At 33.5% G+C, this 27,070-nt stretch overlaps 1 protein-coding gene across 4 annotated transcripts in view; it reads left to right on the top strand.

Moving 5' to 3' along the window:
• Positions 1 to 27,070, top strand: part of COL5A2 (collagen type V alpha 2 chain) — a 408,452-nt gene that overhangs the window by 324,276 nt on the left and 57,106 nt on the right. For all 4 annotated transcript variants that reach the window (XM_063790630.1, XM_063790632.1, XM_063790631.1 and 1 more), the window contains 5 exons: positions 6,227 to 6,459; positions 16,518 to 16,550; positions 17,902 to 17,934; positions 19,338 to 19,391; positions 24,257 to 24,367. In XM_063790630.1, coding sequence (XP_063646700.1) covers positions 6,268 to 6,459; positions 16,518 to 16,550; positions 17,902 to 17,934; positions 19,338 to 19,391; positions 24,257 to 24,367 — 423 coding nt within the window. In that variant the 5' untranslated portion in view covers positions 6,227 to 6,267. The remainder of the gene's footprint in view (positions 1 to 6,226; positions 6,460 to 16,517; positions 16,551 to 17,901; positions 17,935 to 19,337; positions 19,392 to 24,256; positions 24,368 to 27,070) is intronic.

Raw genomic sequence — 27,070 nt, 5'->3', positions numbered from 1 at the left:
AAAAGTCTTTGCAGTGGATTGAAGAACAGAAGATGTAAAACCCCATAGGCCTACCCCATACATACTTATCCTCCCACCATCCCATAGATCTTGAGGCTGAGATAGAAAAAAATTGTCAAAGTATGTAATAGATCCCCCTCAGGTATCCCTGGTGGCTTCATATGTATCTAACTTTTAAAATTTGGGAGTTGTTTAAGGAAAGCAAAATGAGGAATGTGGAATTTTTGGCATCTCCTCTGCATGGTCTAAAGAAGGAATTGAATGCTGTCCCTCTTCGTCTTTCCCTTCTAATGATAAACAGTGCCCTAGAGCAGAAGGAAGGGAAGGATTTCCTTGGTAGGTTCTCTGGAACCTCATCCAGCAGCCCACGCTCTGCTGTGCATTACTAAAGGCAGCATCTGTGGCATCCAGACTGACACGTGGGCGGCTTTATTACCTCCTCCTTTGTCCCACAAGGCATTCTCTCTCCACTTCATGAGGCCACCAGCTGACAGTGTCATGATTATAGTCCCTCAAGGACCTTTACAGTCAGAGAAACTTTAAGTAATGGTAGCCCAGATCTTCACAATCCCAAAAGGGACCTAAATCTGCTGGGTCAGGAAGGCTGAAGGGTTGCTGTAGCTTTCTGAAGGTTGTTCTAAAATATGAACTGTTGTGACTGACACAGTCTTCTTCCTTTCTGGTCACACAGAGGCCTGAATGTCAGGGACACACCTGGTAAGAACCACCAAGTGACCATTCCCTTTCATTCAAAAAAGGGTTCCTAAGAGCACATCCTCTCTGGAAAGATTAGGGAAGGAGGAAAGAGAGCTAAAAGTGCTTATCTTTTTAATAGGCATATCAATGAACTAGTTCATTACTTTCCTCATTCACATCTGCATTCATCGATGCTACACATACATTTATCAAAGACGGATTATATAACATTAAATGTGAAGGTTGCTGAGGTAAACACAGTTCTGGCTGTCGAGGAGCTCACAGTCTCACAGCTCACAGGGGAAAATGATCAGCACAAACCTTTGTCTGAATAAGAGATTTAAAATTTTTATAACACGTGTGTGCTGTGTATTATTTCTGCTTGAAAGAACTTTAGTTAATGGCTAGAGAATATCTAACATAATTTTAGGGACTTTTATTTCATATATTTTTCAAAGCCTGTAAGTAGACTCCAACAATTTAATATGCAAATACAGTCGTCTCTCTTGGCCAGTCCAAGGTTTCAATATGGCCGTTTCTATGCAGGCTTTTTTTTTCCCCCCCCCACAGGTGTAATTGTATGAAAAAATGTGGATGCAGGGCATACCATATAGTTGGCAAGCTGCAATTGTGATAATTTAGTTTCTAATTGTTATAATAAGATGGTGGATTTGGTCTGCCATCTAGTGATTAAGAACTGAATTCTTACAACTAAATTTAAAAGCACTTAAGATTTATGAGAAGAGAAATCTATGAGGATATATGAGAAACAGAAAAATTGAGTTGATTTCAAATAAAATGTGATCAGATAAAATATATCTCTTTTCTGTAATATATCAGTGCCACAATTGTTGTGGGAATGACTTCACAATGGATTCAATTTATTGGAACATTTGGTGAGGGTAAAAGAATCTTGTAGGTTGGGAGATAAACATGAAAATTACAAAATAGTGATGATATTATCAGATTTCTACCAGTCCTAATCAATTTTAGGAAAGTTAAACATAAACAGCAAAAAATACAAGTAATGCAAAATTATAGTTTTGGCGTTCTTTTTTAGATTATATAAAAATATTTGTTTATCTAATTTTTAATTTAAATTTTATTTTTATTTTAAGTTCCAGGGTTTATGTGGAGGATGTGCAGGTTTGTTACATAGGTAAACGTGTGCCATTGTGGTTTTCTGCACCTATCAACCCATCACCTAGGTATTAAGCCCAGCATGCATTAGCTATTTTTTTCTAATTTTTACTAATGCTCTCCCTCCCGCAACCCCACCCTACTCCCTGACCGGCCCCAATATCCAGGTATTTTAAGAAACATTTTTTTTTTTTTTTTTTTTTTTTAGTCCTGGGCCTTGAATCTAAGCTTTGGACGTCAGCTTGGGTTAATTTTATGATTTGGATAGAGAAATCAGGAGGACAGAATTGAATTTCTCAGAATGTCATTTGAAAATTTTTGTTATTTTATACTGTTGTCATTTATAAAATAATTCTATTATGACAACTTTACTGCAATATTTTTCAACAAATTGGCTGCAATTTTGCTTTCTATTTTACTTTTCTTTTCGTTTAAGTAAATGTCTGTGTAGAAAACAGAAGGGACAACTTAATCATATGGTGTACAACTACCATGTAGATCCGTGAAAACTGCAAGACACCCTGTATTTTCTACCCACTGTTTCTTTGTACATGTCTTTCATTCAGACATGGACAATGAGAGTTCACTGAGTTTTTGAGCCCTCTGTGATGTGTATGGATTCTTGTCTGAGTGAAGAGAAGACAAGGTTTAACAGTGAATGTGGTTTTTCATCTCCTTGCTATTTAAAAGCATTCCAACTAACTTTCCACATCATCTTAAATTTAATTATAAATTCTCAGGAGAAGGGAAGCCATGATGACTCAGAGTATAAAACTAACCTTTAACATTATCATTTAAAGAAAGTAATCCAGTGGCCCACTTCTTTGCCCCTTGAGTTGAAGTTATGTTGTCTTAAACTTTCAGAAAGAAACTGCTCTTCTAGGTGTTAACACAAGACTGAGACAATGTGTCTTTTTATTCCAACCCTAAAGGAGCCACAAGGAAGAAGATAAGCTACTCCTTGAAGAGTTCCTCACATATTTTAATATTTAATTGACATCATTACGTGTCATCTTGTTTTTGTTTTTCATATTCTCTGCTTCCAAATATCTAATTATCCCATCAGCAATATATATCCTTATATATAATATATATCCAATAATAACATATTTTGTTATAATAATTCATTTTATAAATCTTCAGGGGATAACTTATCCTGTTCTCTATGGCTCCTTCAAGATTTATACAATAAACAAACATATATTATATAATTAAAATTATATAATAAGTTAATTATATTCATCTATTATATAACAAATATAGCACTCCACAATGTTATATATATAAAACATACATATATTGTTATATGTGTAACATATATAATATATATAATACTCCACAATAATATATATTTTGAGGACAGAAAGGAACACATATGCTTCCTTCTTGTCTTTTCTTTTTGTGAGTCCAGGTCTCACTCTGTTGCTCAAGATGGAGTGCAGTAGCATAGCGTTCCCATAGCTCACTGCAGCCTAGAACTCCTGAGCTAAAATCATCCTCCTACCTCACCTTCAGAGTAGCTGGAGCTACAGGCACGCGCCACTATGCCTGGCTAACTTTAAAATTTTTGCAGAGATAGTATCTCACTATATTGCCCAGGCTGGTCTTGAACTCTTGGCCTCAAGCAATCCTCCCACCTTGGCCTCCCAACATGCTGGGATTGTAGGTGTGAGCCACTACACCCAGCCACATATGCTTTCAATATTTTGCACAATTAGTACTAGGCACATATGCACTTAACTCCCAGCACCCCCACCCAAGAGTGTGTAATGAGAGAAACAAGCTAATTGAAGTAGTATCTCATTTTCAGGTAATAGCATTTAACATTTGTAAGTGGATATTTCCTTCTCAATCATAAAACTTAATGAGCAAAGTTACCCTTAAGTTATCTACTTAATGGAATTTTTCAGTGAACTATAGACATAAGCCCATTTTTATACAGGTTGTGTCTTTGGAAATGTTATTCATGGAATTACACTGTGTTAAAGTGATATTTCATCTAAAAGTCACACTGTTTATTTGATGAATACATTTCTCATTTTTTCAAAATAATCTTCCAGAAAAGCATATTAAAACATAATTTCTATTTTCACCTTGGTTTTAAATGACTATAATAGCACTATGGACATAGAGCTAATACTGTTTTGTTGATTAGATATGTATTATGTGATACAAGTCTTTTAATGAAGATAAAACAGATTAGAAACTTGTGTCCTCATCTTATAAAACAGCACACAAACCATTAGGATATAGTAGTGTTACTCTCTGAAAGCAATTTTCCATTTGCCAAATATCTGTGATGAAAGACTAAATACATAAAGCAAAATATTCCACAGGACAGTGAGAAAAATGTTTTTATTCCAGCTTTATTAAGATATAATTGACAAATAATAATTATATAAAGCAGATTTTTGTATTAATATCTGTATTGTAAACTAAAATAATTTTCGTATGTAGCTTTGCATTATCATTTGAATATATTTATATGCCAAATGATAATATCTTTCATAAACTGATTACAACTACATTAAAACATCTTTTTATGAAGTACAAAGTTCATGCTGTGCAATTAAACTAGTTTACCATAGTTTAGATTCATTCATTATATCCATCCAGTAGACAAATTTATTAAATGGCTGTTCTATGAAAGGTATAGCATCAAGCTTTAGAAATACAATGATGAGGCCGGGCACAGTGGTTCAAGGCTGTAATCCCAGCACTTTGGGGGGCTGAGGTGGGTGGATCACTTGAGGTCAGGAGACCAGCCTGGCAAACACGGCGAAACCCCGTCTCCACTAAAACAAAAATTCGCTGGGCATGGTGGCAGGTGCCAGTAATCCCAGCTACTTGGGAGGCTGAGGCAGGAGAATTGCTTGAACCCAGGAAGCGGAGGTTGCAATGAGCTGAGATCGCACCATTGGACTCCTGCCTGGGCGACAAGAACAAAACTCCATTTTAAAAAAGAAAAAAAAAAAAAAGAAAAGAAATACAGTGATGAACAAGATGCCTAGTCCTTACTTTCATCTAGTTTTTCTCTAGTGAGGGAGATAAACTAAACAAAAATAAAAAATTAATACTCATTCTAATAAACTTCCTGAGGGCAGTGATTTTTGCCTATTTGTTCACATTTTAGTATCTCTTCAATTACCTAGCATATAATACACAATGAATGAATGAATAAATGAATGAATGGCTGAGTGAATGAGTTCTTTGAAAAGGTCTCTGAAAAATATCTGTTGGGTAAAGGAAGTCTAATTTTTGCAGGGTAGTCAGAAAAGAATTTCGCGGGGAGATGACATTGAAGTAAGTAATGATAGATAGCCATGTGGGCCTGGGATGAAGGAAGGAGAGGTAGTGCTGGGCAAAAGTGGTCAAGTTGTGCAAGAAATGGGAAAGAAGGTCTTTAGCCTTTATAAGGAAGTTTTGAATTTAAGTAGTTGGGAAGTTCTTGATGTATTTAAGCAAGGATGATTTGATCCACATTATGTTTTAAAATTCTGTAGTATTTCTTATAAAATCACAAAGTTAATGATGTAATATATGTGTTTACTTGTTAGTAAATGTATAATAGAACTGCTCTTGAGCAATATGTGTACACACACACACACACATATATGTGTGTGTATTTTCCCAAACTTTCTTAAATTGTAAATGTAGAAAAGCACTAGACAAATATATATTAACTCACTGTATTATTTTGGCTATGGTTTTCCTTAATTAATTTTGATGCAAACATAATTCACTCATTATCTGCATAAGTTTTGCATTTCTGCCACAGTTGAGTAAACACCATCAATTTAGGATATCAAATAGAATTCTACTCCATGAAATGGGACATGGTTATACTTTTTTACTGTACATTTAAAAATAATTTTAATAAAAATATACACCTTTTTCTTTTTTGAAGTTTTTTTCTATGGTAAATGAAAACATACTGTCTCCTGTTGTGGAATTTACTAAAGTTTCCAGTGAGTTGCAAGTCATAATAGGGTTCACCAAACATTCAAATTATATATTCTCCTTTGAGCTATTCATTTTCTCCCCATTTTCAGATGGTTCTCTTTTATCCCTCTTTATTGATATTCTCATGTTTCATCATTCATACCTTCAAGAATAAAATCTTGAAGGAAGCATTATCTGGTTAAAAAATATACCTCCATTGTATCACTTTTATTTCTTCCCCTATCATGCAAGGATACATTATCATTATTTCATGGTGAATTACATATTATTTTGTTATGAAATGAAATCAGTTCATCTGTGTTTGGCTCCTTGGAAGGTTACTTCTTAGTCCAGAATTTTTTAGAATCCACAAGATGGCTCACCTTTTATTTTCTCAATTCTATAATTTCAGATTACTAACCTCTTCTTTCTTTTCTTCTTATTTTAGAAGGATATGGTGAAGAAATAGCCTGCACTCAGAATGGCCAGATGTACTTAAACAGGGACATTTGGAAACCTGCCCCTTGTCAGATCTGTGTCTGTGACAATGGAGCCATTCTCTGTGACAAGATAGAATGCCAGGATGTGCTGGACTGTGCCGACCCTGTAACGCCCCCTGGGGAATGCTGTCCTGTCTGTTCCCAAACACCTGGAGGTGGCAATACAAATTTTGGTAAGAATGTTTAGGGCCAACTCATAATTGATCCAGTTACTCACCTTTATAGTTGCAGTGTTTTTCACTTACAGCATTCAGCAACTCAAGAGAATAATTAAGCAGCTTTTTTGGTGGCTTTTGGGGTTAATGATTAATGATTTTGCTCACTCACTTTATCTAAAGTTAGATAGAAGCAGACAGTAATTTCCTGTCTTCTTAAATATCTGAAGCATTTGGGGCTGAATTTTGGTGGTTATGTCTAATCTGAGAATTTCTTAAATCACTTAAGATGATCATTTGTTACCATATGCATGATGAGTGCCTCCAAGTTATTTTTCAGTTTCCCTTTAAGTCCATTAATGCCTGAGAGAAGATCTAGAAAACACATTTATCTACAATGATGCCAACTTTGTCCTAGTGAATGGAATACTTATTCCTAATGTAATTCAGTGCCACAGCACCCTGTATTACATTGGCTTTTAAATGCAGAATGCTTTTCATGTTGGCTAGGTAAAGAATGAAATAGATTTCCAGGAGAAAAAATAATATAAAGTAAAACTTTAAAACTTCTTTGAAGAAAAAGTTTCTGTGTTTAACAGATATTATGTATTTCAGTATGAGTACATATTTTAAAGATACATGTTAGGGAAACAAGTTTATATTTATAGGTTTCAATAAACAAGGTAAGAGCAATATTAAACCTTCAGGTTATTTGTGTTAGCAGTCATGAGACTTCTAATTCATCATTGTCAAGACAATATCAAGGCTTTATTTTTTTTTCAAAATTTCATTGCAAAAAACAGCAAATACAATAAAGGTTTCAACAGTATGTATATGGAAATAGATAGCAACTTACCTTTTCTCTGCTTCTTGAACAGAAACAATGTGCCTTGGGTAAATACCTACACTCACTTTTCAGTAATGTAATAAGAAATATATAAAAGAAAGAATTAAAACCAAGACATATAAGAGCTACCCAAAGCAAATACAATCATCAAAACAGCCCCGGAATAAAGTAAAATTAAATCCTTGGGGATAAGTGAATAGCAAATGGGAACAATGGTGGCAAATATCAGAAAACACACCAAAATGTACAGTCTCCTTCAAATAGTTGGTCTAGGAGCTGGCAATTGCATTATGCACAGATGCCATAAGATAAAAAGTGGTTGAGTTCAGCTAAATTTACGAGATAACACACCAGAAAATATATTGCTATAGACCATGTGAAAATTCTGACCTATCATTTTACCGTGAACCAAAAAAAAAAAAAAAAAACTTAATAAAGTAATTATCTTTAAGAAAGAAGGCTATAAAGCAGAAAAAAGTAATGGTCAGAAAAGAAATAGAAGGAAAATCAAATCATCACAAAGAAATGAAGATGAAATAGGAGGGATCATAAGGAAAGTTGATATCACACAAAATAAAGCAAGGGCCATGAGAATAGGAAAATAATGAATTACAATTTTTAAAGAGTTAAAAAATAATAGATGTAGAAGGCAAGCAAGGGATAACCCTGAAGATGGGCACCCAAAGAAAAAATTAATACAATTGAGTAGAACAAATAACAATATAATACAAGAAAAATTTTATGAAGTAAAACTTTAATGTCAATATTGAAATGGCAACCACATGTCTGAAAAATTGACCTAAAAGAGTTAACAGAGACATATGTAACTTAATGAAGTCATTAAACTTTAAAGATAAATAAATACTTCTTTAGAATGTCAAAGAATAAGAACAGATTATTTCTCAAGGGAAAAGTTATTAAGACTGGTCACAAATTTCTCCACAGTATCCAGTGTCAGAAGACAGTGGAGCAATATATACATATTTCTTAAGGAGATAATATGGTTAATTAAAGTTAAATATAAATCCATTCTCTCCTTCAAATATAAAAGCTACAGTAAAAGCATTTCTGTGGGGTTATTTTTTCTATAAATTTCTCAGGGAAACTACCATCGGCTAAATGCAAGGCAACCAAGAGTTAATTGAAGAAACTGTCAAAGAACTTATGTGAGCATTTATTATATTTAAATCTAGAAAAAGACTAAAACAAAAGTGTAACTTAGGGTGACAGATGGGATTGTAAATATTATAGCTTCTGACAATGCAGAAATAATTATAAAACATATATAATGAAAGGGGGAGGCAAAAGAAAGTATGAACTAGAGTGAGTTTGGTAATTCCTCATCTTTAAAGGTGAAAGTCAGATAATATCATTCAAACCTGACAAATCACATGAACAAAGTAGTGGCACATTTAACACTACAAAAATAAATGCTAAAAAGAACATTTCCTTGTTAAAATGGAATGCTAGAAGAAAACCTGAGCGGCATGTAAGAAAAAAGAAACACTGTCAATTTTATCATTGCTCATTTTAGTGGAACTAATAGAAACTGTCTAAACAAATACAGATCTATGAGTAATGTAAAAGAATGTTAACATAATTTAACAGAATATGGAATATAATTGATAGAACTAATATATAAATCTTTTTAAACATAAGAAGTTCTAACACACCAAACAAAGATACTTGAAAACATAGTGAAACATTTTATTTTTAAAATTTTAACGAAAAATCATAGTTCTATGCTTATATAAATAAAAAGAAAGAATAAAAGTATGTGCATTTAGCATCTTTCTCAAAAAGTTAAAAAGAGTCAACAAAATAAACTGAAAGTAAGTGGAAGAAAAAAATTTTAAAGATAAAAACAGAAGTTGAAAAGTGAGAAAACTGAAATATAGTAGAAATAATATGTAAATCCAAAACATGGTCCTATAAAAACCCAACCAAAAGATCTAACCTAAAGCAAAAAATGATAAAGAAAAAATTACCTAATGAAAGTAAAACAACATGAAATAATCATTAAGAGGTCCCTTTATTCAACTGTATCGTCATAAATTTGAAAACTAATATGAATAATTTTCTAAGACAATGTAATTTACTAAGACTAGCTCTGGTAGAAACAGAAAATCTTAGAACATGGATTTTCTTAGAAGAAACAGAGAAATTTGCAAAGCAGCTAGATTCCCAAAGCAACAAGTCCAGGTGCTTTCACAGTTGTGTCAAACAACTAAAAGGTCTTAAAAAGAAATCAGATGGTTTTAATGCTTTTAAATCCTCTTCTTGAACATTGAAAGAGACAGCAAACTTTCAAAGTTTTACTATGAAGGAAGTATATTATTTACAGCAAAAGTAATAACAATGACACACACACAAAAGTATGAACTGATCTCATAAATTTTTTTTACAATTCTAAATAAAATATTAAGTCTATTAGCATATTAAGAGAGTAATTATTCATGAAAAAGTGGCGATTATTCCACAAGTGCAAAATAATTGACTATTAAGGAAGCTATTAATAAAAATAATTATCTTAACAGATCTATGAAGAGAAAGTATATGAATTCTTTCATAATTAAAGTAAAAGTATTTGACAATGATCAGTAAATACTTTTGATAAAGACAGTTACTAACTTGGTAATAAATGATACTAACATAATACAATATTTACATCTCAACTTAAAAGTTTCATTATGCTTAATACTAAAAGCATCCCTACTAAACACAAAGATAGACTGAGTATCCATTATCACCATTACCATTTAACAGTACTGAATGTGCCTGAATAAATAATTTGACATTAAAAAAAGAAATCAGAGTTTTCAAAAATCTAAAAAGAGGAGCAAAAACTAGCCATTTGCAGAAAATACAATTGTATGCTTACAAACCTATTAAATTGAGTAAAAAAAAAACTACAAAAAATAAAAGAATTTAGTAAGACATGAGAGTGCAAAATTAACAAGCAGAAATTAATAGGTTTACTATGTATAAACAATTACATCATAGAAGAAATAATAGGAATAAAAATTCCTCATTTGTAATAGCAACAGACACTTAAGGATAACTTAACACAAAATGTATGAGATCTGATGAAAATTTTTTAATACTGCTAATTCAAACTAAGTATTTAAAAAACTGAATGTCCTTGGTTAGAAAGACTAAACATTACACTCACATAAATTCTCCATAAGTTAATTAGTGATTTTAACATGATCTCAATATAAACATAGCACACTTTCTTTGAGAATTCGACATATTGTAAGTTAAAATTTTCATAGACTACACAAGAAAGAATAATCAGGCAAATCCTTAAGAATAAGAGCAATTAAGGATGACTAGCCCTACAAGATTTTAAAAAGGATTCATTAGTTTAAAAAATGTGATGTAGATACATGAATAAAATAAAATCTTGAAGTAGATCCAAATATACATGGTCAGATTGAATACAATAAAGATGGCATCTTAGCAGTGGAGAAAAGAAGAATTATTTCATAAACCTTGTTGGAATGGCTAGGCAATCATCTGGAAAAAAATGAAGTTGAATAATAAAAATATATTCTACACTAGCACAAATTCTAAATAAAGCAGTGATTTAAATGAGAAAAATTAAATCATAATGATTTCAAAGATAACATAGGATAATTTCTTTATAGTCTTTTAAAATATATGACTTTATGAATTCTGACTCAAAGCCCAGAAGGCATAAAAATGTACAAAAATAATAAACATTTGTGTGACAAATGAGCAAAGTAGAAATGTTTGCAACTCAATTCACAAAGAATTAATATTCTTTACATATAAAGAAATACTAGATATAAATAATTAAAATATCAATAACCTAATAAAAATATAGGCAAGGGAAATTAGCTAATCATTCGAACAAGGAAATACAAATGATTTTTCAATATATGACAAAACTGTCAAATTTTCTCATAATAAAATATGTGAATGAAAACTATACTGAGCTATCATGTTTTACCTATCAGATTGGCCAAAATTAAAATGTTTGATAGCATACTGGGTATCACTGCATATTGTCTGTGGGGAAATGTGTCCATTATTTGTGGAGTGTAAAGTGGTATAATTTCTATGAAAGGATATTGGTAGTATCTATCAAGTTACCAATGCCTATACCTTTAACTCAAAAAGGATATTGGGGAATTTATCTTACAAATATACTTGCATGTAGCGTATACGTAACAATTACTCATTACAATATTATTTTTAATAGCCAGCATGACCTTCATTCTAGCTTGCCCAGGAAAACCCCAAATTACATCAATTTTCTTGGCATAATAAACAATAACTTTCACTTTCATCCTTAAAAGTGTCCTGGTTAGATGATAAAGTACATCCTAGTGATAACAAAAGATTAGAAACAATCCAAATGTCCCTAATGGGTAAAGGTCAAAATTAGTTAAATAGATTGTGTTAGATTAATACAGTGGAATCTTATTAAAAAATTAAGAAAAACAATAAAGAAACTATATACTGATGAGCAAAGATCTGTAAGATTTAATGATCTATGTGATATACAGACAAGTGAAGAACAGTATGGAAAAAGTAGAGAAATGAGTCTGTAATAATTTTCTTAAATATTCCAAACTAAACTTGAGAACAACATACGAGAAACCAATAATAGTGGCCTCCTGTGGGGGTGGGGGTAAAGTGGAAATAGGGAACACAGGACCAGATGGAATGACATTTTTTAGTGTATAATTGTATACTTTTAATACATTTTTGCTTTTGAACCATATGAATAAACAGCCTTGCTCATAAAATTATAAAAAGCAAAAATGGAGAATATTGATGAAAGATAATTCATTATAGCTTTAATAGCTAATTTAATAATTTAATGAACTTTAAATGTCATATAAATGTTGTGAAGAATATTAATATCATGTTAGAATTTTCCAAAAAGATGCATTTTTTGCCTTTTATGGAAGTATTGATCCAAAACCTTTTGAATTCTGCTTACTGCTGATAGTGTAATCACTATCACTGTAATTCTGACTCCAGAAGAAATCTATTATTGAAAGTAAATATTTAGCAGATTCTCAATAATTGTTTCCTCATAAAATAACACATTTACTCTTTTCTTTTTACAGGTAGAGGAAGAAAGGTAAGTGTTACTTTGCATATTTTCTTTTTCATAAGCAGACTTATATCCAATACTATCCACACAGAACTGTGCTCTGAAACGTTTGAAAGCTTTTGAAAAGTACAAAGTACCATACAAATACATTGTGACAAGTATATAAGCACAGTTCAGCTACTGTGTTTCCAAAGGACAGATGCCTCTAACCATTCACTTTATGGTTAATTTCTGTTTGTATATCTGTTTCTGCCAGAAAGTTGTGACATCTTTAGGGATTGAAAATGTCTTATTAACCTTTTATTCTTTGCATTTGTCATTGCATAGTACATACTTTGCACATATTAGAAGTACAATACACATTTGATGGAAGAAAGAAAAGATAGGAGGAAGGGAAGGAGGAAGGAAGAAAGTGAGGAAGGAAGGAAGGAAGGAATGAAGAATGTCAATTTGACTTCAATGGGCCTATAGCCCCTCTCTCATTGGTTGGGAAGTAAAGATCCAGAATTAATTGAACATTTTACCAAACAGACATTTCTTCCCCTCCTGTCCCCTCCTTCACCTTCAGAGAGCTTAAAATCTAATTCTGGACACAAGCTTTACACTTGAAAACAGGGTAGGCTGCATCCATGACCCGAGTATAGTTGGTCAGCTTGGTCACTTGCCATCAATAAGGTAATCCTACGAAGCGAAGATAGTTCTTTTTGCCCAAGAGTGCTCTCTGTTTTTTGGTTATCTTGAAAATTATGGCATTTGCTTCAATTGTATCCAGATGAGATGGGCACAGGGATCAAGGGAGTAGAAACTGTTGCTGGTCCCAATTTCCATAAATTTTCTTTACTTTTGCACACAGTGGAACTTTAATAAAATGATTTATCAGATAACAGATAAAGCAATAATACACATTCATGATAAGTAAGAGTGATGCTATCAAGGGGAGATCCTGGCCAGTTTTACACATTTTGATTCAGAGGGTGATATCATAAATTTGTCTCATTTGGAATAAATTAGATATGAATATATGTCAAAGGAGAAGGGCTGCAAATGCTATTTCACATTTAATTTATTGTGAAAACGAAAATAAATTGAAACTTAGCAGATTGGTATAGGCCTTGAACAAACTTGACAGATAGGTGAAAGATAGATGGATGGATGCATGGATGCATGGATAGACAGATAGAGAGACAGACCAATCTATGAAACAACAAAAAATCCTAACAATGAGTACTGCCATGAAATAATCATTTTAATTCAGTTAGCAGTTACCCGACTTAGAGAGATAACTGGTAGGCTGTGTCATTTGCTGCCTTTCTCCAAAAGTAGTGTGGGAGAGCTGGGTGAAGAATATACTCAAAGCAGCTGCCAATGTAGCAGACTGTAGTTATGTGCCACTATCTTCATGACTTGTTTTCATTTGTCATCAGGTATCATCAGAAACACAAGAGCAAAGCAATGTTATAAAAATGCAATTTGTTCTTCGTTTATATCCATTTTGATATTTACTTACAACTCATTGACCGATTGATTCATTCATTAATTCATGTTAACTCCAACATAATTACTGAACCTTTTTTATATGGCTGTGAGGCAAATGGTATAGATGATGCAAATGCGAGAAAAACACTATAACTGCTTCCATGGTAATGACATTCTACAAAGCATGTCCACATGGTATTAAATGACAAGTAATTGTAATGCACATCTGGATCTGAGTACATGAACTTTATGTTTCTCAGTGGATATGAAAATTAAATTTAGTAAAACTTTAGACAAACCATTATTCCATACAAATTAACTTATTCAAAGCCTATATTAATACAAACAATAGAAACAAATATTTACATTTGTGGCTTATATCCAAAATAAGAATAGAATCATTAGGGAATTTATTATTAGAAACTTATAATTGAACACTTAACCCCTTTAAAATATTGTGCAGCAACAGAACAGTCATATATCAAAAAGCCTACAATTTAGGTAAGACAGGTATCAGAGAGTTCTATTCCCCTACATATAAAGCAAGTATAAAGTGCATTTTGCTTGTAGGTCTCTTAGAATGGAAATTTCACAACTATTCTTAGCAGGCTGTTCCATTTTTCTCATTCTGACTGAAACAATTTGTCCTCTCTTTTTATTTGTTCTTCTAGTCTTCCTCTAGAAGGAACATTGTTTCAGCATCATAAAGTCCTTTGTTTATTGCACACAAATTTATGTACCCTTTCTAAACAATTCAAATTCTTTCAGCATTTTGAAAAATATCTTTTATTATAGCTCTTACATGGTTAAATTTTATTATTTTTGTATTTTTTAAAATAGAAAGACTCTAGAAGTTAGTGGATGTGAACATGCAGAAATAAGCCTATTTTACTTTGAAGCCCATATATGTTGATTCTTTCTTGTCCTAGGCTTTGTGTAGGTTGGCTATTAGTCCCTAGTGTTTCAATCTTGAACTTACCCTATAGAACTGCCTCCTGCTTCTGGAGAGCCCTTTCCTTCTTTTGGATTCTCAATTTATTCCTGACTTCCAGAGTATTCGCTGCTTCAACATTAGAATCAGCAACTGTGACTGAGTTATTATTAGTTCCGCCCTTAAGTCCATCATTTCACTTCATGAAGTTTTGTCAGGATAGTATTGGAAGGATATAAGTAGATTGTATCTTTAGTAGTACAATTTGGTGATATGGGTTAAAAACTTAAAATGTCTTTAGTCCACAAATTTAACTTCTAAAAACATATCATAAGGTATTAATCAGAGATACCATGGACACATTTATAAACAAAGATATTCATTTTAATGTCATTCTTAAACTTAAAAATGAAAACAAAATTTAAGAGTAAGATAATGAGGCATTGATTAGATACTCAAAGTGCATGTAGATGGTGGAAAACTAAGAATGCCAGCACATTAATAGTGGTTATCTCCGGGGTGTTGAGTAGGATATTTAGGGTTTTTTAAAAAATATTTCTTCTATTTTCAAAATTTCCTGCTATGAACACATAGTATTTTTATAATAAGATTAAAGGATAATATATATGAAAGGAGAAATAAAATAAACTAGAACTCATTCTTCTTGTGTTTTTCTACATTTTAGAGATGTTAAATTCATATTCATCCTACACAATTGCCCGGTAAAAAGCATTATTTCTTAATATATTAATGGAAAGTAATACATTTTAAAAATTCATTGAATGCTTCCATTTGCTATGCTGAGCATGTGAAGTAGACTAAGACACAACCATGACTTTGAGGAGACCAAAATCTGTTGGAAGACAAATTTTGAAATGAAGAATACAAATTAGTAAATGATTAAGTAGAAATAGATAAAGCTACAATTCATCCAATATTATTTAATCTGTGTACCTGATATCATGCAATGAGGATTCCATTTCTGAGAAAAGTTCTAAGAATCAAAATAAATTCTATCTACATCTATTACATTTGCTATATCTATTATAAAAGCAATTATATTGACCTGACCCTATTTACTTACATGATAGTTTCTTATGTTGTTTTTGATTTTCTTAGTCAATTGATTTTTTTTCCTAGATTTTCTTCAGGTATTGAGAATCATCTGAGTGGAATTATTATTTTTTTCTTTCTTTTTATTAAAGATGAGCACATGTACTCATTTTTAATGCCCTTCCATGAGTACTAAAAAAGGGTGCTAGTAGTTCAGGAATGGCATCTGATTAGATCCTGAAAACTATGTGTCATATGATAAAAGTGTGAAAATTTGTATATATTAATTTATATTAATTTTTATGTATTACAATTTCTGGCTCTTTTTGTGTTTTCAGTCTTTCAGTAGTTTTTCCTCTGGTGCTTTGTCTTTACATCTTTTTGTTGCAACTATTTTGTGCTCTAGTCAACTCTTTGGATTTGATCTATGTGGAAACTGAAGCAAAATAGCTTTACATATTTCACATGCTGGATTTTTTTATGTCTTTCAGGTGAGCAGTAATATTTTAATGAATAATATCTGACTAAATATCCTAAAAATTGTTAACTTTCTTTTTGTAGTTTTTTGCATTTCTTACATAGAAATTCCCTGTGTTTACATGGCATATTCTAGGGTGACATGTTTTTGCCCAGCAAGCCATTATATTGTGCTAATTGAACTTTTGAATTGTTTTTAATGTCACAGGGACAAAAGGGAGAACCAGGATTAGTGCCTGTTGTAAGTATATGTATAATCATTGTTTCCTTGTACCTTAAATAAACTTAGCTTATAGTATAATTGTATATTATTGCTTATGTACATACTTTCAAAAATAAATTAGTTATTTTAAAAACAAGTTTTTAGTATAACACAAGCAAACCAGAACAGATTAGTTATTTAATACAATATTTGATATTCTGTGTTCCTGACTTTTATAGTCTCATGACTAAAGGTAGAAAGTCATTGTTTTAAAAAGTTAAATATATTACATGTGGATATACACTGATAGTTAATATTAGTACTAGTTAGTATAGTAGTTTATTATTCCACACTTCTGGAAATACATCATGCCCTGATCCTGAGCAAAATTCCCTGTTGCATAAGAATTCCTAAGACTTCTTTAAACTTGTAAATGGATCAAGAAGTATGTTACTAAACAGGATTAAAGCTCTTCAACTGTCATTCTGTCAGGTTTCATTATTTTTTATTTTTATTTTTTTGAAACAGAATCTCGCTCTGTTACCCAGGCTGGAGTGCAGTGGCACAATCTCAGCTCACTACAACCTCCACCTCCCAGATTCAAGTGATTCTTGTGCCTCAGCCTCCCGAGCAGCTGGGACTACAGGCAAGAGCCACCATGCCTGGCTAAATTTTGTATTTTTAGTAAAGACGGGGTTTCACCAGTTTGGCCGGGCTGGTCTTCAACTCCTGACCTCAAGTGATCCACCCACCTTGGCCTCATTCTCCTAGGTTTTAAAGGTGTTATCATCAGTCTGTCAAGACAAGAAGAATATGCATGTTGATTTATTTAGCAGTGTTTACATTCTCTATTTGCCTTTAATTGGCTTGTTTTTTTTTTTAACGAAGATTACCTAAAACTTAAATAATTCATATTGTTTTATTTAATTTTAAAAAGCATTTATGTGTGCTTACTATGTCTTAGGTGTTAAGTGCTTTACAAATACAAATATTTATTTATTTGTCTTCATAACTCTATGAGGGAGGTAATTACCTAATCATCACTACCATTTTACATTTAAGTTTCCACTTAAGATCCTTAAGAACAGAGAGGATAAGTAATTAGTCCAAAGTCACACATCTGGTAAAGGGTAGTGTTGGGATTTGAACCCAGGCCCCTTGGCTCCAGTGTTGGTGCTCTTTATCATTATGCCAGCACTGCCTCCCTATATTAGTTAAAACTAGATAATATCTTAAATCTTAAGGAGAGGAGGAAATGGTCATCAATTGACAACATCCATTTCTTAAAAAAATTACTGTGGTTTTTGTTGTTATTCTTATTTGTTACTATTGACTTCTCTGAATATCTGCAGAAACTTTACCTTTACAAATTTTCTTGTTTATTGTTTAGGTAACAGGCATACGTGGTCGTCCAGGACCGGCAGTAAGTAGTTTCTCCCAATATTCATGGTACTCTTGTATTCCTTGAGATACTGAAAATCTTTGCAGATATTATATCCATGAGAAGATAAAAGAATTAAACAATGATACTTGGTCTCTTAAAACATTTTGTCTTAAACCATCTTCAAGTTAGACATTGCTTTGCAGCAATGAATGGTAGATAAGGGATCATTTTATTCTGAAACTGAAGAAACATTATGTTAGTCTTGCTATTGGTTATGTAAAAGACAAAACACTTTATTGTTACATTTGTTAATTTTAGTGTGACTTTGTTCACTGAAATTAGGGCATACTTGTGTGTTGTTTGACTATGATTAATGGTAGGCTAGTTTTATCTGCTTAATAAAATTATATATTGCAGTAGAATTTGAGAAATCATACAGCAGGAGAGCATATTTATGGCTTAGTATAAAAGATTAATTTTTTCAAGTTTGGATTATCAGCAGTATTCATAACATATACACACACTTCATGTAAATGTTAAACACATCAAATCAGCTTAAAATACTAAGTCAGCTTTAATGGACTCACTCTGGTTCTTCTGAAGCCCTCACTTTTAAACGATGCTATATGTTGGGTTGAGTAAATACACAATATAATCTTCATAACTCAGTTTAAATCCTCTTTTAAAGAGAAACAAAGTCCCCCTGGCAACAGCCATTTCCCGGGGCGGGGGGGGGGGGGAACATTTTAAGATATCAGCACAATAACACCACTTTTGAAATATAATAATCATTTGTTATTTAAGGGAAAAGTAACTGTAATTAAGATTTGGAAATTTCTAAGTGGGTTTTAAACATACAAGGGAAGTAATGCAATATTCTAAGTAAAGTAAAAAGAAAAGATGCTTGAGTGTACATAAAGCAGTACTGTAGTAGGCTAAGAGGCTTTCCTTTCCATTGCTTTTATCAGCAACTTGAACAGTGATGAACATTTTGGGGTATCATGTACCAATTTGATTTCATACAGTCCCTGGAATAATTGATAATTTGTATTTTGCACATTTATGTAATTTTCAAAATCAGAATTGTAAGTTTTTGTGCTCAGAGTTTAGTGGCAAAGGCTTTACCTGGGAGAAGACAGCAAATATGATCCTTAAAAATTTGCAATTACTAGTCAAGCTAATCTATTTAGCTCACTATGCTCCATGATGCCATAATGTGCACCTAGTTCTTCATAGGTCTTTAAATGTCACTGATAACATAAACAACGCTTCTAAGCGTACAGAACTTTTATATGCACATGGCTTTATTCTCTATAGTCTTCAACTGAACTGAATTAAGTGTGGTATTTCTGTTTTCCAATTTTCTTTTATCAAGTAGACTTTTAAAAATTCAATAAGGAAGTATACATTTTTGCATGCATAATCATCATTTTCTGTTTTAGGGACCTCCAGGATCACAGGGACCAAGAGGAGAGCGAGGGCCAAAAGGAAGACCTGTAAGTTGACAGGAGGGCTCCTTGTGGGGAACGTACAGCCAGTCAGTTTACACTGTGTTCTCTGAATGCAGCAAGAAGCTGGGAGCACTATTCCTCTTTCACCTCCATTAAATTTTACAAAAATACAATAATAATTGTATATTATCTTATTAGATAACACAAATGATATTTCCTTGTCCCTTATGAGGTTAAATCAAAATAAAGTAGAACTTAAGGAAGCATAGTTAACATATCATGAGTTTCACTCATGAGTAAGCAATGCCAAGAATGCACTGTTGAGATAAAACATCCAAGTTATGTGATCTGTGGTTGCCACAGGAATAACCAAGCTGGATACGGGAAAAAATTGTTAGAGGATAAAATTTTCTTTCAAGTGGTTGCACAACAAGTTTATTTCCCAGGTAGCACTCTGCCTTTTTCACTCAGCAGCCACTGCAGAGATAGCAAAGGAGTAGTTTTAAAAATCAGCAATCCCATTACTAGACAAGTGAAATACCTTTACAATAAAATAGTGACCTCAATATCTTTGAGATAAAACATGAGGATATTATATAATATATACCAGAGGTTTTCTTTTGTTACCTATCTGCACAGAATACATATTTTTCTCAAGTGTTAGAGTTACAACTTTTTTTTTCTTTTTTTTTTTTTTTTTTTTTTTTTTGAGACAGAGTCTCGCTCTGTCACCCAGGCTGGAGTGCAGTGGCGTGATCTCGGCTCACTGCAAGCTCCGCCTCCCTGGTTCACGCCATTCTCCTGCCTCAGCCTCCCGAGTAGCTGGGACTACAGTTGCCCGCCACCATGCCCAGCTAATTTTTTGTATTTTTTAGTAGAGACGAGGTTTCACCGTGTTAGCCAGGATGTGATCCACCCGCCTCGGCCTCCCTACAACGTTTTTTCTTATGTATCACTTCTAAAATCTAATGTCTTTCATATACTAAATAACTGTATTCATTTGTATATTGCTCCCATTATCCCATGTTTCAATTAGAAAATTTTGTTTGTACTGTTTAATTTTTTCTCTAATGTATCTATTAAAACTCTCAGTAGATTTTTATCCTTTTAAATATATATTTATCCATATTTAAATGGGAGGATTAGAAGATAAGCAAACAGCAGACAAGTTTGAATATATAAATGAGGATAAAATATATTTTAGATCATATGCCTAGGAACTCTTGCCACTAGTTTCATTCTTGTTACTACATTATCCTTCTACTCATTTCACCTCATATATAGTGTGATGTCAGTACTTTTTCTTAAACGGGGCTGCACTATGGATGTTACTTGCAGGCATGTAGGTGCAAAGCAGTGCCCCAAGAGATTGGCCATATCTTGGGGTGTGTCCAGATTATTATATGCCCCATTCTTCACTGTGGTTGTATTGAGTTTTCTCACTAGTGTTGGTAGCTTAAACACTGCTGTAGGTCTCCAGATGTCTGTCCTAGATCTAGAAAGACAGAAATAGGTAGAAAATAACATCAGTTGGGTGGAGGATGGGTGGTCGTGACAGAAAAAAAAAAAAAGATTTTGCATTGGTGTATTTGTACACTGTAAGTAATTGATAACATTGGGTCCTAAGTCTAGGTAGAAGTTGTTGTAGGACCAGACTTCCAGAGTTCCTGGTTAAGATCCAAAGAATCTACTCCCCAACCCTTCTCACTTATTTTCCCTATTTGACTTTGTGATGTGGTCAATTTCCTGTCTTGGTTAGGCCTGAGACAATCAATGTGAATTGGGTATAAGTGTGTGCGCGTTGTGTGTGTGTGTTTGTGTGTGTGTGTATGAAAGAGCGAGAGAGAGAGAGGGAGAAAGGGGGGTAGATTTTTAGGAGGAATCAAGTGAGACAACCCTGGCAGATATCCAAGTAGGAAATCTGTTCCTCTCTTAATCCTAGCAAAGAACTGGTGTGATGGTAAGTGTTTAACAAATCTTTTAATGCCTGCCTACACCGATTTCAAGATATGAAATGATGTATAGCTTTGCATGAAATGATGTATATGAAATGATGGGCATGATGTAACAGAATGCCCATAGGTAGAATGTTTTGCCTCATGTCTCAAGCCTTCTGGGAGCTGCTTAGCTGGACTAAAATTATGGCTGTCACAATATCATAAATAGCATTCCCCCCGCCTCCGCCATTATATTACCATCAAACAGTACGGAAGGCTCACAATGTACAGCATGGTTTCTCACTGTTAACACTATTGATATTTTAGGCCAAATAATTCCATATGCATTGTAGGAAGTTTTGCGGCATTCCTGGTATCTACCCACTAGATGCCAGTTGAAACTGCCATCCCCCATACAATTGTGACAGTTAAAAATGTTTCTTGACATTGCCAAATCCAGGCAAAATAGCTCTGGACTGAGAACTAGTATGTCAGTAGTTCAGTATGAGATACTCCTACAAGACCTTCAGGATTAGCCAATGATTTTCATGACTGTCTCTCATCACACGTCCTCAGTTTTAAGTGTATTGTTCAGATAACTTCATAGTGACAAGCTAGCAAACTGTCAGGAGATGGACCGTCAATGATGTGCTAAGTTCTAGTTGCACATGACACTTAACCACTATTGGTATGTTTCTTGATCTGTAAAATGGGAAATATACTAGATCTTAACATCTATAACATTTATGTGTGTGTGTGTGTGTGTGTGTGTGTGTGTGTGTGTGTGTGTGTGTGTGTGTGTGTGTCAGAGAGAAAGAGAGAGAGAGAGAAACGAGAGAAATGAAGTTCTTTGACAGTTCCTGGTCATTCGTCTTTTCTACTTGTGGATGTTTAAACATCGCCACCTAGTGGCAACCTCAAAGTACTTTTTTATTGTAGATTACTGCGGAGATATTTGAGTATCTTGGAAATGGAAGGGAATTATAATAAATGTAACATTTACCTTAATATAAGAATAATGTAATTCAGCTCACTTGGAGATATAAAATAGATACTTTTAATGAGCTCCCAAATTCTAATTTGCTTTTGATATTTACCGGTAAACATTCTTGTGTTCACTTAATTTTAGATAATTTTTATAGACGTTCTTATTAATTTTAATCTTAATCTGTGCAACAGTAAATTTCATAAGCTATTTAGAGGGCATTCCATGGAGGCATATAATGAATCTGAAGTCAATGAAAACAATCTTAGGATCAGACTTTGAAATACGAAGTGTTAATTACAGAAGAATGGAGAAAGTCACAATCTCTTTGGAGAACTAATGAATATTTCTCAAACTTATCTCCACTCCTGTTGACAATAAATGTAGTTTTGTGTATGTCTCTTTGGAACTCTCATTGGGAGCAGAGATTATGCATTAGTTCACTTTTTGTATATAATAATATCTGGTTATTAATTAGCAACTGAGCATTGCAAGAACAGAATCAGAGTTTTCTACACAAGGCTGTATGAATAAACCAGACTATTATTTTGTCTGTGCTGTCGTATACATATCCAGTTCATGTTACTCTCATTCATATGATCCAGGAGTCCTAGAGAACAATTGAAATCAGCCTCTGTTGTGTATAATGAAGTGTGAAGTAAATTGTTAGTAGTTTAGGAGTCAGAAAAGTTTTGATTTTTAAAAACTGAGAATAATTTTCTAAGATATCATTTTTAAATATAAGTTTTTCAGGCTAAGTATTCTACTTCTATTTAATAGATAAATTTGCTTGTTTGTCCCACTACTGCAAGAAGTAAATATGTCTATATAAATGTTTAAATATATTAAAATAATTAAATTTCTGAATAGCTATGATGCCACCCTCCCCAAAACCATCATATACAAACTGCCACCTCCGCCACCTGAGCTTGTCCTGTGTTTGCTCCCTCTGCACTATCAGCTCCTATTTGAATTGCTTACTGTGGTCCCATAGGTATTCTCATGTTTAAGCATGGGAGTTCTTTTTTTAACTATTAAACTTCATTTACCATATTTCCCTTGATCCCTGCTTATAATTATAAAAAGCATATTGCCTGATGACTTTTTGGTCCTTTCTTTTTGAAGCCTGTCAAGATTCTTTAGGGTTAAGGAGCCAGAAAATACTTAACTAGCCTTGTGGGAATGATGAGGTTAGAGGACGGAGCATTTCCAGAACTGAGGACGTGGCTGTTCCCCAAGCTGCCTTCAGAATGTGGGTTAGGAGAAGGGTGGAATTTGGCAGCTAGAAATCATTGCTCACTTCTCTGAGAACTTAGACTTGGCTGGGTCACAGTGCCTTTGCCTCTAATTTCTCAATGGTCTAGTCTTCCTCTGGGGGTGGAAAGGAAAATAAAGTGTGCCAGGCTTTAAAGTATTAAAGAGGACTGAAAGGTAACAATATAATATGCATTTATTGAGTGTCTAGTATGTACCAGGAACTATGCAAAGCATTAAACAATTAGACAGAAAATCTCTACAAACTCCAATCAAGGGATTCTTGAATTTTGGGGGGAAGGGAGAAGTTAAGCAGACGTATACATAGTTAACTGTAATCCAATGACAATCCACTGTAATTTCAGTGACAGACAAGTGAATTTATAATTGTTGATCAAATACCCTTGCACGGCAAAAACTCAATCAAATAAGGAAGTTCACTTTAGAATACTGTTGAATTGAAAATTTTAAAAATAATTATTCTAAGAATGCTGATTTCTGGGTATTTAACACACCACATAAAATTCTTACCCAGACCACATCCGAATGGTAGAAGTTCAGACCTATGCTGAAATCAGTAGTGACATGGCTGATGAAATTACTCTAAGTGGCTAGATTGCCATGTATTTTTAAAATAATAAACACTCCCTTGCCATTAAGAAGTCTGTGCCTTTAGCTTTCTACTAAGTGTATATTTGGCAGTGGGTTCTAATTTTAACTGGCTTGTTTTCCAGGGCCCTCGTGGACCTCAGGGAATTGATGGAGAACCAGGTGTTCCTGGTCAACCTGGTGCTCCAGGACCTCCTGGACATCCGTCCCACCCAGGACCCGATGGCTTGAGCAGGGTGAGTTGTGTGCATTGTTTGATGTCACGTACAGGTCAGGTTTTAAATTATTGATATGTTGTTAGGATTTTAAATTGTGTCTGTTCAGATATTGACACTTGACTGTAAGAGCAGTTAAATAAGGTCAACACTGCTATGGACAGTAGAACTAATAAACCCACAGGGAATTGTTGGAAAAATTTGAAGAAGTATTTTCTAAAGTACTGCTTCAAATTGTTTGTATTTCTCAATGTCAGCTCTAGACTCTATGTGCTTTGTTTTTTCTATTGATTCTAAAGAACCACTGCTTTCCCCCTCTTTAAATGAAATGAGAGATTTATCTGTCCTATTCTCTAGGCTCAGAATGCCAACAAAATCTGCTCCATATCCTCCACAAGACAGGATGACACATCCATGATGAGGGATATGAGAAGGCCATTGAGTTGACACTAAAAATGACACCTAATTATTTCTTCAATTTTAGTTTTTTTACTTGAAGTAAAGTCAAACAAAAAGCCTTTCAATACCGACTTCTTTGAATTGTTAGTGTCAGACATAGGGGATTTATAAGTACAGGCAAACCATGGAGATATTGTGGGTTCAGTTCCAAACCACCTCAATAAAGTGAAATACTGCAGTAAAGTGAGTTATGTGAATTTTTTTTTGTTTCCCAGTGCATATAAACTTATGTTTTTCCACAATATAGTCTGTTATAAAGTGTGTAATAGCATTATGTCTAAAAAACAAGGTATATTTCTTTATTAAAAATACCTTATTGTTAAAAATTGCTAATAATCATCTGACCTTTCAGCAAGCCATAATCTTTTTGCTGATGGGGTGTTTTGCTTTGATGCTGATAGTTGCTGACTAATAAGGGTGGTATTGCTGAAGCCTGGAATTGCTATGGTAATTTAAAAAATAAGACAACAATGAAGTTTGCCATATCAAAATCCTTTGTTGTCATTTCAACAATATTCACAGTATCTTCACCAGGAATAGACTGCATCTTGAGAAATGACTTTCTTTGCTCATTCATAAGAAGCAAGTCCTCATCTGTTAAAGTTTTATTATGAGATTACAGTAATTAAGCAACATCTTCAGGCTCTACTTATAATTCTAGTACTGTTGCTATTGCCATCATATCTGCAATTACTTCCCCCAATGCAGTCTTCAGCCACTAAAATTCATTCATGAAGGTTGGAATCAACTTCTTCCAAACTTCTCTTGAGGCTTATATTTTCACCAATCAATCAAGAATGTTCTTAATGGCACCTAGAATGATAAATCCTTTCCAGAAGATTCTCAATTTATTTTGAACATTATATTCTTAAGTAATAAGATTTAAAAGTTGAAATTTATTTAGATCCATGGGCTGCAAAATGGTTTTTGTATTAGCAGGCATGAAAACAACATTAATATCCTTGTATATCTCCATCAGAACTCTTATGTGACCTAGTGCATTGTCACTGAGCAGTAATATTTTGAAAGGAATCCTTTGTTTCTGAGCAATAGGTCTCAATAGTGGGCTTGAAATATTCAGTAAACAATGCTGTAAAGGCTGTAAACAGATGTGCTGTTATCCAGGCCTTGTTGTTCCATTTATAGGGTACAGGCAGAGTTGTTTTATCATAATTCCTAAGGATGCTAGGATTTCCATAATAAGAAATAAACACTGGTCTTAGCTTAAAGTCTCCAGCTGCATTAACCCCTAACAAGAGAATAAGCCTGTTCTTGGAAGCTTTGAAGCCAGGCATGGACTTTTTCTCTCTAAACATGAAAGTCCTAGATGGCATCTTCTTCCAATAGAAGGCTGTTTTGTGTACATTGAAAGTCTATTGTCGAGTGTAGCCACGTTCATCAATGATGCTAACTTGATCTTCTGGATAACTTGCTGCAGTGTCTACATCAGCATTTGCTGCTTCACTTTGCACTTTTATATTATGGAGATGGCTTCTTTCCTTTAACCTCATAAACCAACATTTTCTAGCTTCCAACTTTTCTTCTGCCACTTCCTTGCTTCTTTCAGCCTTCACAGAATTGAAGAGGGTTAGGGCCTTGCTCTAGATTCGATTTTGGGTAAGATAATGTTGTGGTTGGTTTGATCTTCTATCCAGACTACTAAACCTTTCTCCATATTAGCATTAAGGCTGTTTTACTTTCTTATTATTTGTGTGTTTACTGAAGTAGTGCTTCTAATTTTTTAAGAACTTTTCCTTTGCATTCATAAGTTGGATGACTGTTTGCTGCAAGAGGTCTAGCTTTGGCCTATCTTGGGTTTCAATATGCCTTCCTTACTAGACCATTTCTAGCTTACAATGTAAAGTGAGAGATGTGAGACTCTTTCTTTCACTTGAACATTTAGAGGCCATTGTTGGGTTATTAATTGACCTAATTTTAATGTTGTTGTGTCTCAGGGAATAAGGAGGCCCATGGAGAGGAAGGGAGATGGGGAACACCCGGTTGGTGGAACAACACACACAATATTTATCAATCAAGTTTATTGTCTTGTATGGGCATCATTCAAGGCACCTAAAACAACTACTTTAGTAACATCAAGATCACTGAACACAGATCATCATAACAGATATAATAAGAACAATAATAATATTAAAGTATTATGAGAACTACCAAAGTGTGACACAGAGACACAGAGTGAACACATGCTATTGCAAACATGGCACCGGTTGTCTTGCTTGGTGCAGGGTTGCCATAAGACTTGAATTT

This window comes from Pan troglodytes, chromosome 13 (assembly GCF_028858775.2).
Source record: "Pan troglodytes isolate AG18354 chromosome 13, NHGRI_mPanTro3-v2.0_pri, whole genome shotgun sequence".
NCBI lineage: Eukaryota > Metazoa > Chordata > Mammalia > Primates > Hominidae > Pan > Pan troglodytes.
This window is presented reverse-complemented; position numbering and strand designations above follow the sequence as displayed.